The sequence below is a fragment of the Bufo bufo genome, chromosome 7, assembly GCF_905171765.1.
Source record: "Bufo bufo chromosome 7, aBufBuf1.1, whole genome shotgun sequence".
NCBI lineage: Eukaryota > Metazoa > Chordata > Amphibia > Anura > Bufonidae > Bufo > Bufo bufo.
In genome coordinates, this window is record NC_053395.1 from 55,101,564 (window position 1) to 55,120,629 (window position 19,066).

General features: G+C 43.5%; 1 protein-coding gene across 1 annotated transcript in view; it reads left to right on the plus strand.

The window, feature by feature from the left end:
* SNX29 (sorting nexin 29) overlaps window positions 1-19,066 on the plus strand; it is a 581,792-nt gene that overhangs the window by 82,982 nt on the left and 479,744 nt on the right. The window contains exon 11 of the mRNA XM_040441656.1: window positions 4,920-5,002. Within this exon, the coding sequence (XP_040297590.1) occupies window positions 4,920-5,002 (83 nt within the window). The remainder of the gene's footprint in view (window positions 1-4,919; window positions 5,003-19,066) is intronic.

Below are 19,066 nucleotides of genomic sequence, written 5' to 3' on the forward strand. Positions count from 1 at the left end.
CAAACACACATATATGTACTTAGGGGATCATTTACGATAAAAAATACATCTATATTAAGCGAATTTCTGGCGCAGATTCTGAGCAGACTGATATATAGTTTTCTGGGAACAGATTCAGTAAAACTTGTAGTTTTTTCATCTAAATCTCTGCTCTTTCTGAGCTAAGGAGTCATGTGGGCGGTCCTACTCAGTGACTGATTACTGTATACAGAGATGGCCAGCATTAACTGAGCAGGACCGCCCATAGCACACCTAAGCATAGAAAGAGCAGCAAATATAACGAATGAAATACATGTTATGCTGAATGTATACCCACAAAGCTGTATCTCAGTCTGCTCAGCTTCTCCTGCTCTATACCACGCTGCCTGCTGATTACACTACACTGCGTGCAGAATTATTAGGCAAATGAGTATTTTGACCACATCATCCTCTTTATGCATGTTGTCTTACTCCAAGCTGTATAGGCTCGAAAGCCTACTACCAATTAAGCATATTAGGTGATGTGCATCTCTGTAATGAGAAGGGGTGTGGTCTAATGACATCAACACCCTATATTAGGTGTGCATAATTATTAGGCAACTTCCTTTCCTTTGGCAAAATGGGTCAAAAGAAGGACTTGACAGGCTCAGAAAAGTCAAAAATAGTGAGATATCTTGCAGAGGGATGCAGCACTCTTAAAATTGCAAAGCTTCTGAAGCGTGATCATCGAACAATCAAGCGTTTCATTCAAAATAGTCAACAGGGTCGCAAGAAGCGTGTGGAAAAACCAAGGCGCAAAATAACTGCCCATGAACTGAGAAAAGTCAAGCGTGCAGCTGCCAAGATGCCACTTGCCACCAGTTTGGCCATATTTCAGAGCTGCAACATCACTGGAGTGCCCAAAAGCACAAGGTGTGCAATACTCAGAGACATGGCCAAGGTAGGGAAGGCTGAAAGACGACCACCACTGAACAAGACACACAAGCTGAAACGTCAAGACTGGGCCAAGAAATATCTCAAGACTGATTTTTCTAAGGTTTTATGGACTGATGAAATGAGAGTGAGTCTTGATGGGCCAGATGGATGGGCCCGTGGCTGTATGGTAAAGGGCAGAGAGCTCCAGTCCGACTCAGACGCCAGCAAGGTGGAGGTGGAGTACTGGTTTGGGCTGGTATCCTCAAAGATGAGCTTGTGGGGCCTTTTCGGGTTGAGGATGGAGTCAAGCTCAACTCCCAGTCCTACTGCAGTTTCTGGAAGACACCTTCTTCAAGCAGTGGTACAGGAAGAAGTCTGCATCCTTCAAGAAAAACATGATTTTCATGCAGGACAATGCTCATCACACGCGTCCAAGTACTCCACAGCGTGGCTGGCAAGAAAGGGTATAAAAGAAGAAAATCTAATGACATGGCCTCCTTGTTCACCTGATCTGAACCCCATTGAGAACCTGTGGTCCATCATCAAATGTGAGATTTACAAGGAGGGAAAACAGTACACCTCTCTGAACAGTGTCTGGGAGGCTGTGGTTGCTGCTACACGCCAATGTTGATGGTGAACAGATCAAAACACTGACAGAATCCATGGATGCAGGCTTTTGAGTGTCCTTGCAAAGAAAGGTGGCTATATTGGTCACTGATTGTTTTTGTTTTGTTTTTGAAATGTCCCAGAAATGTATATTTGTGAATGTTGAGAATGTTATATTGGTTTCACTGGTAAAAATCAATAATTGAAATGGGTATATATTTGTTTTTTGTTAAGTTGCCTAATAATTATGCACAGTAATTAGTCACCCTGCACACTACAGATATCCCCTAAAATAGCCTAAAACTAAAACAGACTAAAAACTACTTCCAAAAATATTCAGCTTTGATATTAATGAGTTTTTTGGGTTCATTGAGAACATGGTTGTTGTTCAATAATACAATTAATCCTCAAAAATACAACTTGCCTAATAATTCTGCACTCCCTGTATATGTACAATGTGACAAGTTCATGGACACAACTTTGAAACCATCTACCTTTAGCCATTATCCTGACAACGCCTCACACACAACCATACATATGTTTCTGTGTTTCTGTCCCCAAATGCAGATGACGTCCATGTTACATAGTTTTTTTTTTTTTTTTTCCAGACGCATTGACTTTAGTGGGACCGTGGCCCGTATATTGCGGCCAAGTATAGGACATAATAATGCCGATTGCGGTAATTAAAGGCTTTAGATGCCGTGATCAAGTGAGATCATGACCTCTAAAAGCGCAAAAACCCAGAAGGCGCTTCCTACCGCTGCCCCGTGCGGCCAATGCGGGCATCGGTAGTTGCACTGAAAACTGTAATCTCGCTGACGAGGCTTATAGTGTTCATGCTGCAATTCTTATTTTGGCCACCAGATAGCAGGCAGGATAAAAATACCTGATAGCGCAAAATGAAAAATAAAAAAAACTGAATTTATAGGCTCCTATATGAGCTTTAAAATCATCACAATTAAAAAAATAAATATGTTAAATATATTTAAAAAAAACAAGAAACATAAATTTAAATCACCCTTTCCGTATAATAAAAAAATAAATACCTAAATAACAATAAATATAAAAATCATGGGTATAACGCGACCGAAAACGCCCGTACTATTAAAATCTAAAAACAAATTTTCAATACGGCGAATGGCGTAATGGAAAAAAATAGGGGTGCACCGAAATTATCGGCCGAAAATGGGCCTAATCCATTTCGGCCGATATTGGTACATATCGGCAGAAAATATGGGGTTTGGGATTTGTGCGGGCGGGGCGCCGGAGCGGCGTTTACTTTAAGTCACTGCATCTTTATTTTACCTTACAATCGTGAGGCTCCAGTAACAACTCTACAGTGCACAGAATCCCTTTCCCCATAACAGTGCAAGATCCCTTTCCCCAATAACAGTGCACAGATCCCTCTCCCCATAGCAGTGCCATAGACAGATCCCCTACCCATAACAGCCCCGGCCCTGCTGCTCACAGCAGACTAATCACTCACTGCATCTTTATTTTACCTTACAATCGTGAGGCCTCCAGTAAACAACTCTGCAGGCAGAGCGGAGGGCGGCGTAACGTCACTTACTCACGTGACGCGCGCTGCTCCGCCTCCCTCATTATAAAGTGGGCGGAGCAGGTGCGTCACGTGAGTAAGTGACGTTACGCCGCCCTCCGCTCTGCCTGCAGAGTGTTACTGGAGCCTCACGATTGTAAGGTAAATAAAGATGCAGTGAGTGATTAGTCTGCTGTGAGTAGCAGGGCCGGGGCTGTTATGGGTAGGGGGGATCGGTCTATGGCACTGTTATGGGGAAAGGGGATCTGTGCACTGTTATGGGGAAAGGGGATCTGTGCACTGTTATGCCCATAACAGTGCACATATCCCCCCCTCCATAACAGCGCCACCCACAGATCCTCTCCATAACAGCGCCACCCACAGATCCCCCTCTCCATAACAGCGGCCACCCACAGATCCCTCTCCCATACAGAGCACCCACAGATCCCCTCTCCATAACAGCGCCACCCACAGATCCCCCTCTCCATAACAGCGCCACCCACTATCCCCTCTCCATAACAGAGCCACCACAGATCCCCCTCTCCATAACAGAGCCACCCACAGATCCCCCTCTCCATAACAGCGCCACCCACAGATCCCCCTCTCCATAACAGCGCCACCCACAGATCCCCTCTCCATAACAGCGCCACCCACAGATCCCCCCTCTCCATAACAGAGCCACCCACAGATCCCCTCCTCCATAACAGCGCCACCCACAGATCCCCCTCTCCATAACAGAGCCCACCCACAGATCCCCCTCTCCATAACAGCGCCACCCACAGATCCCCCTCTCCATAACAGCGCCACCCACAGATCCCCCATACAGATCCCCCTCTCATAACAGAGCCACCCACAGATCCCCCTCTCCCTACAGATCCCCCTCTCCCAGCAAAAATTTGTTCTTGACCTGAGGCTACGTCTGTTTACAGTTTGAGGTTGGTTTTACAACTGTTTCTTGCACTGTTTTGTACAATCACTTGTGTATGAGGAAGCACCATGTTATATAATATGATTTATTAAATTCATGAAAAAGAATTATTAATAAAATCATTTAAAAAAAGTAATTTAAAAAGTATTTGGGCAAAAAGGCAGTTTCGGTTTCGGTTTTCGGTCAAGGGCATCCTGAATTTTCGGTTTCAGTTTCGGACCAGAATTTTCATTTCGGTGCACCCCTAGAAAAAAGGGTCAAAATGGCCAATTCGCCATTTTTTCATTTCTTCTCTTACCCAGAAGAATGTAATAAAATGTGATCAAAAAGTCACACACACTCCAAAATGGTATCCATAAAAACTACAGATCATCCCGCAGAAAAATGGGCCCCTATATAGCTCAGTATACCATAAGTTTAAAAAAGTTATGAGGGTCAGAATATGGTGATGTAAAATTTTTTTTTTTTTTTCAAAGTTGACATTTATTTTTAGACTACTTAGACATAAAAAACCTATACATTTGGAATTTTTTTACCGCTTCCCACTACATTTTATGCCATAGTTAATGGTTACATTATAAGGTACAACTTGTCCCTCAAAAAATAAGCCCTCATACAGCTATGTAAATGGAAATATAAAACATTTTGTGGCTCAAGGAAAATAGGAAGAAAAATAAAAACGGTTAAAGAGGTTCTCCAGGACTACAAAAAGATATCTGCCTTTCTTCTAAATACAGCATCACACCTGTCCACAGGTCGTGTCTGGTATTACAGCTCCTCTCGATTGAAGTGAATGTGGCTGATCTGTAATACCAAACACACGACCTGTGGACAGGTGTGATGCTGTTTTTGTAGTCCTGCAGAACCCCTTTAAGAGCTAGCCGCCTGGCACAGGTGGAGCTTTGAGTATTGGAACAGATTGATTAATTTCTCAGTGTTTTTTCACCAATATAGCATGGAAGCCAGTCCACCAGCACCATTGACGGCAATAAGCGGTGTACCGCCTGAAGAGCAAGGGCCAGACTCCATGACAATAAGTAAGTGGTTTTAAGAGTTAACAGAGTATTAATCGCTGTTACAGAATCAAAGGGTTATCTACGTTATAGATATTGATAAGCTATCCTTAGTGGTCGGTCATCAATATCAGATCGTGGAGGTCCAACATTCAGCACCCGCACCATCAGCTGTATACTGTAAATAACAAGGAGAGGAGTGTTGGAAGCACCGCTCCATCCACTGCGTAGTAGGGTTACTGCAGCTCAGCTACCATGTAAGTGAATGGGAGCTGCCTGTACCTACCCAGCACGGCCACTACACAGTGGATGGTGCTGTGCTTACGGCTCCTCCTTCTATGTTAGTTCTTGCACCTGCTGCAAACAGCTGGTCAGTGGGGTGTGCGGGTGTCAGACACCCACGTTCTGACATTGATAGGACCTTTCCTAATGATAGGTCATCAATATCTAGAACCCGAACAACCCCCTTAAATATTTTATGTCTTAGGATTTAAAATGTTGTAACCTGCTTACTAAGCGTTCTCTCGCTCACCTTCCAGACCCCTATTTATGCCTGCAGACATTTTGTAAGTGCTCAGAAACCACCCCAATCACTGAAAAGTTAAACTTTGATCTTTTGATCAAAATGTTCACTAAGACCTTTTTTTTTTTTTTTGCCTGTTTTAAATGTGAGATGCCTCCAGCAAACCTATCCGCTGTCTGTGGCCTGTCCATCGGTACAGTCTTTATGGAGACAGGGTCTATGACTTCACCTCTACAGGTCTCCCTGAGCCCCTCTAGGTTGTTCTTTTGATGCATTAGCCTAAAAAATTCCCTCGGCTCTAGAAAATTACTCAACTGGAGTGTGTCTCAATACAGACGTGATTAAAGGGGTTTTGAAGGGGGGCCTGAATATTTATGATCTATTCTCAGGATAGGTCATCAATATCTGATCACTGGGGGTCTGACTCCTGGCACCCTCCACCGATAGCTGGTTTGAAAGAGTTGAACCCTTCCAACAAGTGGTCTGCAGGGATGCAGGAGTTGGCCAATGGCTGCCACACACTAATCGTTGGTTGTTTGACGGGTGTTCGCATCCAAGATAACAATTGGTTGTACAGGAATCACATTAATGGCCCGTGCTTGGTGGTCTAATCCCTGATCCCCCACAATCGGCTTATCAAGGGGTCCCTGTGGTTTCAGTGACCACCAGGACCCATTCGTGTTGATCAGGGCAGACTGCCTCGTCTGGTACTGTAGCTTGGCTCCCTTCATTGATCTGCTAATTTCTAGTGGTACCAAGGGTTGGTCACCCATCAGTCACACATTAATTGTCGATCCCTGGCCATCCAAGGTTCCAGTGGTATATTCTTTCACATTTTCTTCTTCAGTATCTAATGTTCCCCTCCTCTTCTGTAGGCCATGTGTTGGCATATCAGGAGCCACTTAAATCTGCAGCTAAAGCTGATGTCTTAAAGGGTGCTCCAGGAATTTGACATTATAGCCTATCTTTCAGTATAGGTCTTCATATAGATTGGCGGGTGTCTGACTTCCAGGAAGAGGCGGCTGTGGTGACCGGAGTGCTGTGGCTCTTTCATAGCTCAAAAACAGTGCTCTAAATTATATAGTGGCCATGCAGGGTATGCAGTCTAGTCACTGAAATGAGACTGAGCTGTGCCTAGGCCACGTGAGGGGAGACATCACTGGCCTAGGATGAGGCCTAAGCTATCACTGAGCGCTGTGACCTCTTTGAACAGCTTCTGAACGGTGGGGTTTCTGAGAGTCAGAACGCCACCGGTTTGATATTGATGACCTGTCCTGAGGATAGGTCATCAGTGTCAAATTCCCAGACAACCCCAGATGTCAGTGTGTTCATACATTTCTAGGAGGAATAACGGGGAACAGAAAAATGTAGAATTATAAGAAAAGATGCTCCAGAATTGTTATTTCATGGGGAATACAAGTATTTGGTAGGATAGACTAGTCAGGAGAGGTGAGAGGTCCTCTTTAACCCCTTCCTGATCCATGACATACTATTACGTCATGGAAGCCACTGCGTTCCCGCAATTTGACGTAATAGTACGTCATGGTGATCACCGCGGGCACCGGAGCGGTGCTCGCCCCGATCACTGCAGGGAACCCAACAGTCCCTGGTAGCCCGGGCCCCTGCTGTATCTCTGTAAAAGCCGATGCCGGTTGATTAACCCCCTTCTATGCCGCGGTACCGCGCTGACCGCGACATAGAAGAGGTTTGTGTCGGGTGAGGGAGCGCATAGAGTCCCCTCTGCGCTGCTGTGGCGGGGACTCTATGTGTCAGAAGGCAGACCGATGCCGTGCAGAGGCTGCCCAATGCCTTGGCACGGCATTGGGAACTGCGCCTTCTACGGGAGCTGAGGAGATCCAGCCTCAGGCCGTCTCCTAGGCAACCTGTTTGTGTACTACTCACTGTAGTACACGAACAGGCAATGCATTACAATACAGATGTATTGTAATGCTTTGCAGAGGGGATCAGACCCCCAAAAGTGAACGTCAGAAATAAAGTAAAGAAAAAAATAAGTGTTTTTAATAAAATTATTTTGGGTAATCATATTGGGTATCGCCGTGTCCGTAATGACGGCTCTATAAATATATACATGATCACCCTGTCGATAAACACTATAAAAAAAATAAAAATAAAACGGTGTAAAAAAAAGCAATTTTTGTCACCTTACATCACAAAAAAGTACAACACCAAGTGATCAAAAAGCATACCAGTGGGGGAAATAATTATTTGACCCCTCACTGATTTTGTAAGTTTGTCAATGACAAGAAGTGAAAAGTCTCACGAACAGTATCATTTTCAATGGTAGGTTTATTGTAACAGTGCAGATAGCCCATCAAAAGGACAAATCGAAAAAATAACTTTAAATAAAAGATAGCAACTTGAATTGATTTCAATTGAGTGACATAAGTATTGAACCCCTACCAACCATTAAGAGTTCTGGCTCCCACAGAGTGGTTAGACACTTCTACTCAATTAGTCACCTCATTAAGGACACCTGTCTTAAACTAGTCACCTGTATAAAAGACACCTGTCCACAGAATCATCAATCAAGCAGACCTCAAACTCTCCAACATGGGAAAAGACCAAAGAGCTGTCAAGGATGTCAGAGACAAAATTGTAGACCTGCACAAGGCTGGAATGGCTACAAAACCATTAGCAAGAAGCTGGGAGAGAAGGTGACAACTGTTGGTGCGATTGTTCGAAAATGGAAGGAGCACAAAATGACATCAATCGACCTCGCTCTGGGGCTCCACGCAAGATCTCACCTCGTGGGGTGTCAATGGTTCTGAGAAAGGTGAAAAAGCATCCTAGAACTACACGGGAGGAGTTAGTTAATGACCTCAAATTAGCAGGGACCACAGTCACCAAGAAAACCATTGGAAACACATTACACCGCAATGGATTAAAATCCTGCAGGGCTCGCAAGGTCCCCCTGCTCAGGAAGGCACATGTGCAGGCCCGTCTGAAGTTTGCCAATGAACACCTGAATGATTCAGAGAGTGACTGGGAGAAGGTGCTGTGGTCTGATGAGACCAAAATAGAGCTCTTTGGCATTAACTCAACTCGCTGTGTTTGGAGGAAGAAAAATGCTGCCTATGACCCCCAAAACACCGTCCCCACCGTCAAGCATGGGGGTGGAAACATTTTGCTTTGGGGGTGTTTTTCTGCTAAGGGCACAGGACAACTTATTCGCATAAACGGGAAAATGGACGGAGCCATGTATCGTGAAATCCTGAGCGACAACCTCCTTCCCTCTGCCAGGAAACTGAAAATGGGTCGTGGATGGGTGTTCCAGCACGACAATGACCCAAAACATACAGCAAAGGCAACAAAGGAGTGGCTCAAGAAGAAGCACATTAAGGTCATGGAGTGGCCTAGTCAGTCTCCGGACCTTAATCCAATCGAAAACCTATGGAGGGAGCTCAAGCTCAGAGTTGCACAGAGACAGCCTCGAAACCTTAGGGATTTAGAGATGATCTGCAAAGAGGAGTGGACCAACATTCCTCCTAAAATGTGCGCAAACTTGGTCATCAATTACAAGAAACGTTTGACCTCTGTGCTTGCAAACAAGGGTTTTTCCACCAAGTATTAAGTCTTTTTTTGTTAGAGGGTTCAAATACTTATTTCACTCAATGAAATGCAAATCAGTTGCTATCTTTTATTTAAAGTTATTTTTTCGATTTTCCTTTTGATGTGCTATCTGCCACTGTTACAATAAACCTACCATTGAAATGATACTGTTCTGAGACTTTTCATTTCTTTGTCATTGGACAAACTTACAAAATCAGTGAGGGGTCAAATAATTATTTCCCCCACTGTATGTCCCACAAAATGGTATCAATAAAACAGTCACCTCATCCCACAAAAAATGAGCCCCTACCTAAGACAATCGCCCAAAAATATAAAAAAAACTATAGCTCTCAGAACATGGAGACACTAAAACATAATTTTTTTGTTTCAAAACTGCTATTATTGTGCTAAAGTGAAATACATAAAAAAAATTCCATATTAGGTATCGCCATGTCCGTAACAACCAGCTCTATAAAAACATCACATGACCTAACCCCTCAGGTGAACACCGTAAAAATAAAAAATAAAGTAAAAAAGCACAATTTTGTCACCTTACATCACAAAAATTGCAACAGCAAGCGATCAAAAAGGCATATGACCCCCAAAATAGTACCAATCAAGCCGTCACATTATCTTGCAAAAAATGATACCCTACCTAAGACAATCGGTCAAAAAATAAAAAAGCTATCACTCTCAGACAATGGAGACTGCTAGACTTTTGCTTCAAAACTGCTATTATTGTGTTAAAGTGAAATAAATAAAAAAAATAAACATATTAGGTATCGCCACGTCCGTAACAACCTGCTCTGTGAAAATATCACATGACCTAACCCCTCAGGTGAATATCGTAAAAAAATAAAAACTGTGTAAAAAAAAAAAACATTTCTGTCACCTTACATCACACAAATTGCAACACCAAGCAATCAAAAAGGCATATACCCTCCAAAATAGTACCAATCAAACTGTCACCTCATCCCGCAAAAAATGAGACCTTACCTAAGACAATCAGTCAAAAAAAAAAAAAAAAGCTGTGGCTCTCAGTCTATAGATACACTAAAACATCATTATTTCAGTTTAAAAATGCTATTAATGTGTAAAACTTAAAAAAATAGGAAAAAGTAGACATATTAGGTATTGCCACAACCGTAACGATCGGCTCTATAAAAAAAGTCACATGACCTAATCCCTCAGGTAAATGCTGTAAAAATAAATAAATAAAAACTCTGCCAACACAACCAATTTTTTGGTCACCTTGCCCCATAAAGTGTATTAATGAATGATCAAAAAATCATATGTACCCAAAATGGTACCAATAAAAACGTCAACTCTTTCTGCAAAAAACGAGCCTTTGCACAAGACGATGAAAAATAAATAAAAATAGGGCATTCAGAAAATAGAGATACAAAAACATTATTTTTGTTTTCAAAAATGCTTTATTATGTAAAACTGAAACAAACAAGCATAGAAAGTAGACATATTTGATATCATTGCGTCCGTAACAACCTGCTCTATAAAAATAGCGCATGATCTAACCTGTCAGATGAATGTTGTTAAAAATAAAAAATAAAAACGGTGCCAAAACATCCATTTTTTGGTTACCTTGCCTCACAAAAAACGTAATATAGAGCAATTAAAAATCATATGTACCCCAAAATAGTACCAATAAAACTGGCACCTTATCCCGTAGTTCCAAAATGTGGTCACTTTTTTGAGTTTCTACTGTAGGGGTGCATCAGGGGGGCTTCAAATGGGACATGGCATCTAAAAACCAGTTCAGCTAAATCTGCCTTCCAAAAACCATGTGGCGTTCCTTTTCTTCTGCGCCCTGCCGTGTGGTTATACAGCAGTTTACGACCGCATATGGGGTGTTTCTGTAAACCACAGAATCAGGGTAATAAATATTGAGTTTTGTTTGGCTGTTAACCCTTGCTTTGCTACTGGAAAAAATGGATTAAAATGTAAAATCTGCCAAAAAAGTGAAATTCTGACATTTCATCTCTATTTTTCATTAATTCTTGTGGAACACATAAAGGGTTAAAAAAGTTTGTAAAATCAGTTTTGAATACCTTGAGGGGTGTAGTTTCTAAAAAGGGGTCATTTTTGGGTGGTTTCTGTGGCGAAAATAACCTCGCCACTGGGTTTTGGAGGGGCCTGTTTGCCAGCCTCTTGCCTCAGGATTATGGCCCATACACTAACTTTGAAGGAGAAGACAGACCGACCGCACAGCTTAAATCTGTGGAACTGTTTTGGGCAGGAAAGCCTAAATCTGTGGAACTGTTTTGGGCAGGAAAGCCATGCTTGCGGTCGCCCAAATGTGACTTCCATGGAATTCGGGAACCCCTGCTCGGATCTGGGTGATTTTTGGATAGGTTGTTCACCCAGATCAGAGCTATCCATGGATGTATACATTATGGGGATATGTGGGGTTTTGAGGTGTTTTCTGTGTTTTGGGAAAAATGTGTTTTCTGTCTGTGAGTGATTAAATTAGCCCATTATGTTTGGTAATTGTATCACAGGCAGAGCCCAATGTGTTTTGGTAATTGTCTTTTGTTGATTGCGTCAAAGACAGTGCTCATTGTATTTTGTTGATTGCGTTACAGACAGAGGGAAGGGGGTTTTGTGCACAATTGCTGGGAAGGTTTCAATACTGTAAATGCGATGTGATTGGCTAAAATATAAACTGTCACAGTCTTCTACAAGGGCCCCAGGGGGAGTGTCCCTTGCTAGGAGACCTGCATAAAAGGCTGAAAAATAACCCATTAAAGAGATCCTGTTTTACATTCAACATAGAGCCTCGTCTCATGTGTATGGGGATTGCTATACGCTGTATACTCCCCTTGCTATAACTCCTAGCTCTTGTAAGAGCTGTTCCTTTTCCTGTTCCTGGTTCCTGTGGTGGTTTTGGTGTAGAGCGGAGTGCTTTTAGTCCTCAGGAAGCACTAGGAACAGCTATCAACGGAGGAACCCGGTCGGGGTGCCAGGAGATCCTTTACAGTTTCTATTATGTAAGCCCCACAAAGTGACTTCAGAATTGAACTGGTCCTTAAAAAGTAGGTTTTGGACATTTACAAATTTCAAGATTTGATTCTAAACTTCTAAGCCTTCTAACGTCCCCAAAAAATAAAATGTCATTTTCAAAATGATCCAAACATGAAGTAGACATATGGGGAATGTAAAGTAATAACTATTATATGAGGTATCACTATGTATTATAAAAGTAGAGAAATTGAAATTTGTAAATTTGGGAATTTTTCTAAAGTTTTGGTAAATTTGGAAATTTTTCACAAATAAAGGTGAAATATATTGACTAAAATTTATGACTATCATGAGGTACAATGTGTCACAAGAAAACATTCTCAGAATGGCTTGGATAAGTAAAAGTGTTCCAAAGTTATTACCACATAAAGTGACACATGTCAGATTTGCAAAAAATGGCCTGGGCAGAAGGGCGAAAACTGTCCCGGGGTAGAAGGGGTTAAAGCTCATCTGTCAGCAGATCTGTACCTATGACACTGGCTGACCTGTTACATGTGCACTTGGCAGCTGAAGACATCTGTGTTGGTCCCATGTTCATATGTGCCCGCATTGCTGAGAAATATGATGTTTTAATATATGCAAATGAGGCTCTAAGAGCAACGGGGGCGTTGAAGATCAGTTGAGATTGTTTACACTGCCTGGTCTTGTCAATCAAAGTACAGAGGGAGCAGCAGTTGCAGAGAGAGCAGAGCCTCTAGGTGTAATGACAACGCCCCCGTTGCTCCGAGAGCCTCATTTGCATATATTAAAACTAAATTTTTCTCAGCAATGCGGGCACATATGAACATGGGACCAACACAGATGTCTTCAGCTACCAAGCGCACATGTAACAGGTCAACCAGTGTCATAGGGACAAATCCGCTGACAGATGAGCTTTAAGATTAAGGCTACTTTCACACTAGCGTTTTAGTTTTCCGGTATTGAGATCCATCGTAGGGGCTCAATACCGGAGAAAAACGCTTCCGTTTTGTCCCCATTCGTTGTCAATGGGTACAAAACTGAACTGAACAGAACGGAATGCTCCAAAATGCATTCCGTTCCGTTTAGTTGCGTTCCCATACCGGAGAGCAAACCGCAACATGTTGTATTTTGCTTTCCATCCTGGGATGCGGATGCAAGATGGATCCGGCATTAACCCAATGCAAGTCAATGGGGACCGATCCGTTTTCTATGACACAATCTGCTACAATAGAAAACGGATCCATTTCCAATTGACTTTCAATGGAGTTAATGACGGATCCGTCTTGGCTATGTTAAAGATAATACAACCGATCCGTTCGTAACGGATGCAGACGGTTGTATTATCAGTAACGGAAGCGTTTTTGCTGGACCCTGCCGGATCTAGTAAAAACTCTAGTGTGAAAGTAGCCTAAAGTAGTCCCAGTCCCAGAGGACCTTTAATTAAAGTAACATATGTTTAGTTATACATACCTCCACCCGAGCCATTGCTCTAATTGCATGTGTGGGACTCGGGTTCCTATAAGTGGCCTGTCATGCGCGCCTTTCTGATTTCTAGCCACAGTGTATAAGTGAGCAGAACACCTATCATGGCCCAAAAAAAAGTGCTACAAGGAATGGAAGGCTAAGCCAATTAATATTTTAATTGCTGTGCCAGAACCGTTCCAGTATAGCGAGTAACTTTGTGCATATTTTGGATGCAGTCCTGGTTTTCTCTGTGTAATTATTCCGTGAGGCCTGCATGTAAATCTAAAATGAAAAAAGAAGTCCTGACCCTAATTAACCTAGAGAGGACTTGTGAATAATTGTGGTTTTTCTTAATCAGACGGAATATTTATATGATAAGGAGATATTTAGAAGTCAGGAAGAGTGCACACAGCGGAAATCGATATATTAAACATTTCGTTCTGGTTGAAATTTGCACAATGTTCTATGCACAGCCACGAATAAGGGCTTTAACGTGAGAGCAATTCTAAGCCGAGTTATCTCTATGTAAGAAGAGCTGCGAGAAAGCTTCTACAGTATCATTTATGTGTATAGAAGAACGTTCTAGTTTGGAGGGCGTCACATGGAAAAAATGCGGCTTAGGCGATTCTAATATTTCATTTATTGAATAAAAATAGATTACTAAAAACTATTAAAACCAATTGAAAATGAGATCCTAACATATATACAGTATACCTAATTGCTTATGACAACATGATTATTTGTAATTGATATTTTGTATATGTAAAAAGAACAAAAATGTATACAATAAAAATAATAAAAAATATATAATAAAAATCAATATACCAAGATTGTTAAAATAATATCTACCATAATCCACATTTCATATCAGAGAATCCTAGTAAAATACTTTGTAATACTTTATTACATGATTGATAATTATGATTTGTATTCTAATTTTATTTGATCATTAATGATTCAATAGTGAATTATGGTTATCAATAAATATTATAGATCACTTATTAAGCCACATGATTATACATAATTATCAATCATGTAAAAAAGTATCACAAATTATTTTACTATGATTCTCTGATATGAAATGTGAATTATGGTGGATATTAATTTAACAATCTTAGTATTTAGATTTTTATAACTTTTTATTATTATTTTTATTATATACAAAATATCAATTACAAATAATCATGTTGTCATAAGCAATTAGGTATACTGTATATATGTTTGGATCTAAATTTCAATTCGTTTTTAGTAATCAATTTTTATTCAATAAATGAAATATTAGAATCACCTAAGCCGCATTTTTTCCATGTGACACCCGTTTATTGAGTGCCCTCCAAACTATAACGTTCTTCTATACTTATAATCGGCAGTGGGTGAACCGTGGACATAGGTGTTGGAACCCCAAAAAACTGCATTTTTGCTCGCCGGGTATATTCTTATTCAGTAAACTGCGAGTTGTTTATATCGTTAAATTTTAAGTGTGTGTGTGTGTGAACCCCCCCCTACACTTACAGTTCTGAAGACTCAGGGGTGCTGGCTGGCTTGCCTGAGGTGCTGGCTGGCTTGCCTGAGGTGCTGGCTGGCTTGCCTGAGGTGCTGGCTGGCTTGGCCGGGCAGAAGGCGTGTAGGAGACTGTGAGGCCTTTTCTCCAAGCTGCTCTGGATCAGTGCTCTGGGCAGCTGGGCTCCGGGCTGGAAGTGGGCACAATACGAAAAAAATATTTTTCATTACACCTCAGGTCAGACCACCAATCAGACCCCCAATGTTAATCAGACCTCAGCTAACAGCCCCAATAAGATCCCCAATGTTAATAAGACCTCAGATCACACCTCAGCTCAGACCCCAATATGAATGACCCCTAATCAGACCTCAGATAAGAGCCCCAGTGCCTCTCATCAGCCCCCCAGTGCCTCTCATCAGCCAGTAATAACAGCCCCCCCAATCATGTGCCAGTAATAACAGCCCCCCCCATCATGTGGCAGTGATAACAGCCCCCCCAATCATGTGGCAGTAATAACAGCCCCCCAATCATGTGCCAGTAATAACAGCCCCCCCAATCATGTGCCAGTAATAACAGCCCCCCCAATCATGTGCCAGTAATAACAGACCCCCCAATCATGTGCCAGTAATACCAGACCCCCCAATCATGTGCCAGTAATAAAAGACCCCCCAATCATGTGCCAGTAATAACAGACCCCCCCAATCATGTGCCAGTAATAACAGACCACCCAATCATGTGCCAGTAATACCAGACCCCCCCCAATCATGTGCCAGTAATACCAGACCCCCCCAATCATGTGCCAGTAATAACAGACCCCCCCAATCATGTGCCAGTAATACCAGACCCCCCCAATCATGTGCCAGTAATAACAGCCCCCCCAATCATGTGCCAGTATTAACAGCCCCCCCAATCATGTGCCAGTAATAACAGACCACCCAATCATGTGCCAGTAATAACAGACCCCCCCCAATCATGTGCCAGTAATACCAGACCCCCCCAATCATGTGCCAGTAATAACAGACCCCCCCCAATCATGTGCCAGTAATACCAGACCCCCCCAATCATGTGCCAGTAATAACAGCCCCCCCAATCATGTGCCAGTAATAACAGCCCCCCCAATCATGTGCCAGTAATAACAGACCCCCCAATCATGTGCCAGTAATAACAGACCCCCCAATCATGTGCCAGTAATAACAGACCCCCCAATCATGTGTCAGTAATAACAGACCCCCCCAATCATGTGCCAGTAATAACAGACCACCCAATCATGTGCCAGTAATACCAGACCCCCCCCAATCATGTGCCAGTAATACCAGACCCCCCCCCAATCATGTGCCAGTAATAACAGACCCCCCCAATCATGTGCCAGTAATACCAGACCCCCCCAATCATGTGCCAGTAATAACAGCCCCCCCAATCATGTGCCAGTAATAACAGACCCCCCAATCATGTGCCAGTAATAACAGACCCCCCCAATCATGTGCCAGTAATAACAGACCACCCAATCATGTGCCAGTAATACCAGACCCCCCCCCAATCATGTGCCAGTAATACCAGACCCACCCAATCATGTGCCAGTAATAACAGACCCCCCCCAATCATGTGCCAGTAATACCAGACCCCCCCAATCATGTGCCAGTAATAACAGACCCCCCAATCATGTGCCAGTAATACCAGACCCCCCCAATCATGTGCCAGTAATACCATAGAAACATAGAAACATAAAATGTGTCGGCAGATAAGAACCATTTGGCCCATCTAGTCTGCCCAATATACTGAATACTATGGATAGCCCCCGGCCCTTATCTTATATGAAGGATGGCCTTATGCCTATCCCATGCATGCTTAAACCCCTTCACTGTATTTGCAGCTACCACTTCTGCAGGAAGGCTATTCCATGCATCCACTACTCTCTCAGTAAAGTAATACTTCCTTATATTACTTTTAAACTTTTGCCCCTCTAATTTAAAACTGTGTCCTCTTGTGGTAGTTTTTCTTCTTTTAAATATGCTCTCCTCCTTTACCGAGTTGATTCCCTTTATGTATTTAAAAGTTTCTATCATATCCCCTCTGTCTCCTCTTTCTTCCAAGCTATACATGTTAAGGTCCTTTTATCTTTCCTGGTAAGTTTTATCCTGCAATCCATGTACTAGTTTAGTAGCTCTTCTCTGAACCCCCCCAACCAGACCCCCTCAATCATGTGGCAGTAATACCAGACCCCCCCAATCATGTGGCAGTAATACCAGACCCCCCCAATCATGTGCCAGTAATACCAGACCCCCCCAATCATGTGCCAGTATAATACCAGACCCCCCAATCATGTGCCAGTAATACTAGAGCCCCCCAATCATGTGCCAGTAATACCAGACCCCCCAATCATGTGCCAGTAATACCAGACGGTCCAGACCCCCCCCCCAATCATGTGCCAGTAATACCAGACACACCCAATCATGTGGCAGTATTGTAATACCAGACCAGACCCCCCAACATGTGCCACTATACCAGACCCCCCCCCCATCATGTGCCAGTAATACCAGACAGACCCCCCAATCATGTGGCAGTAATACCAGACACCACCCCCCCCTCAATCGGTGCCAGTAATTCCAGGGCCCCCCCAAATTCCCCAATCATGTGCCAGCCTAGTATAATACCAGGGCCCCCCCAAATTCCTCAATCATGTGCCAGTATAATACCAGTGCCCCCCTTTTATGTGACATTTAAAAAAAAAACTAATTATTGTATATAATATAGTAAAAAAAAAATGAACACTTATACTTACCTCTTTGGAGCGATGCAATGCAGGCCTCTTCCAGCCTGTGTCCTGACTCCAGCGCTGTACGACTCAGGCCGGCGGTGCGATGACGTCATCGCGCCGCCTACGCCGGCCTCTGATAGGCTGCCGGCCTAGTAGTGCCGGCAGCCTATCAGAGGAACAGAAAAGGGACACACCTCCCTGCCCTGCTCCTCCGCAGCCTTCTGTTTGTATCGCTGTCCTGAGGACAGCGATATAAACAGAAACAGATCACCATGGAGATGAGCGCTTCGCTTCCACAATGGAAGCGCTCATCTCAGTGCCTGCCCCGCCGCCGCACACTGCCTGCCCCGTCGCACACAGACACTGCCGCTGGCCTGGCTGGAGCCTGGGGGGGATTTAACCAAACCTGTCCCCCCCGCATTATTTCCTGGGGGGGATCCGTCCCCCCCGCTTCCTACGCCCATGGCCGTGGAGAGAGCACCTTGACCATATCGTTCAGGTGGTTGAGCCACTGTATACCCAGTATCATTTATCTGGCATCTGTATTTGACCTTGTGCATGCTGCCATGTAATGCACATGTTTTATACGGATCTATATAGGGCTGCAGTAAATGATTAATCAAGTAATCTAATAAGAAAAACCTTCTTAAAATAATGTTTTGCTTTATAAAAATGTCCCCCTTTCCCAGTGCCACCTATGCCATCCACCATGTCCCCCACACCCCCAGTGCCATCAGATCAGCAGCCCCTCCATGCCATCTCCCCCAGTGCCCCCATAATGGCACTACCATCAGCCCCTCCATCCAGATTGCCATGATGTCCACCTTCCCCAGTGCCTCCATGCCATCCACCATGTCACCCACTCCCCCAAATCAGCCCCTTTATGTGCCAAATCACAGGTGCCCCCATTAACCCCTCCCCCCCAATAACTTTATACATGCCAAATCACAGGTGCCCCCATTTCCCCATTCCAAATCACAGGTGGCACCATTCCCCCCGCCCCACTGCTAACTTTATACTTCTCTTTCAGTGCAGAGTGCGCCGACACATGGAGTCCACAGGAGACGCGTCTTCATCCCAGCATGCACTGGGGACCTGACGTCACACACCGCATCAGCCAGCGAGCTGACGATGTGTGAACACAAGGTCCTGCGGCGCGGTGACGGCGGGAGTCCACGGAGCGGTGAGTGAGAAGCTTAATTTCACTCGCGCTCCGTGGTCATGTGATTAAAACGAATCCTCAATGCAGAAAAACTGCATCGAGGATTTTTTTTGCCT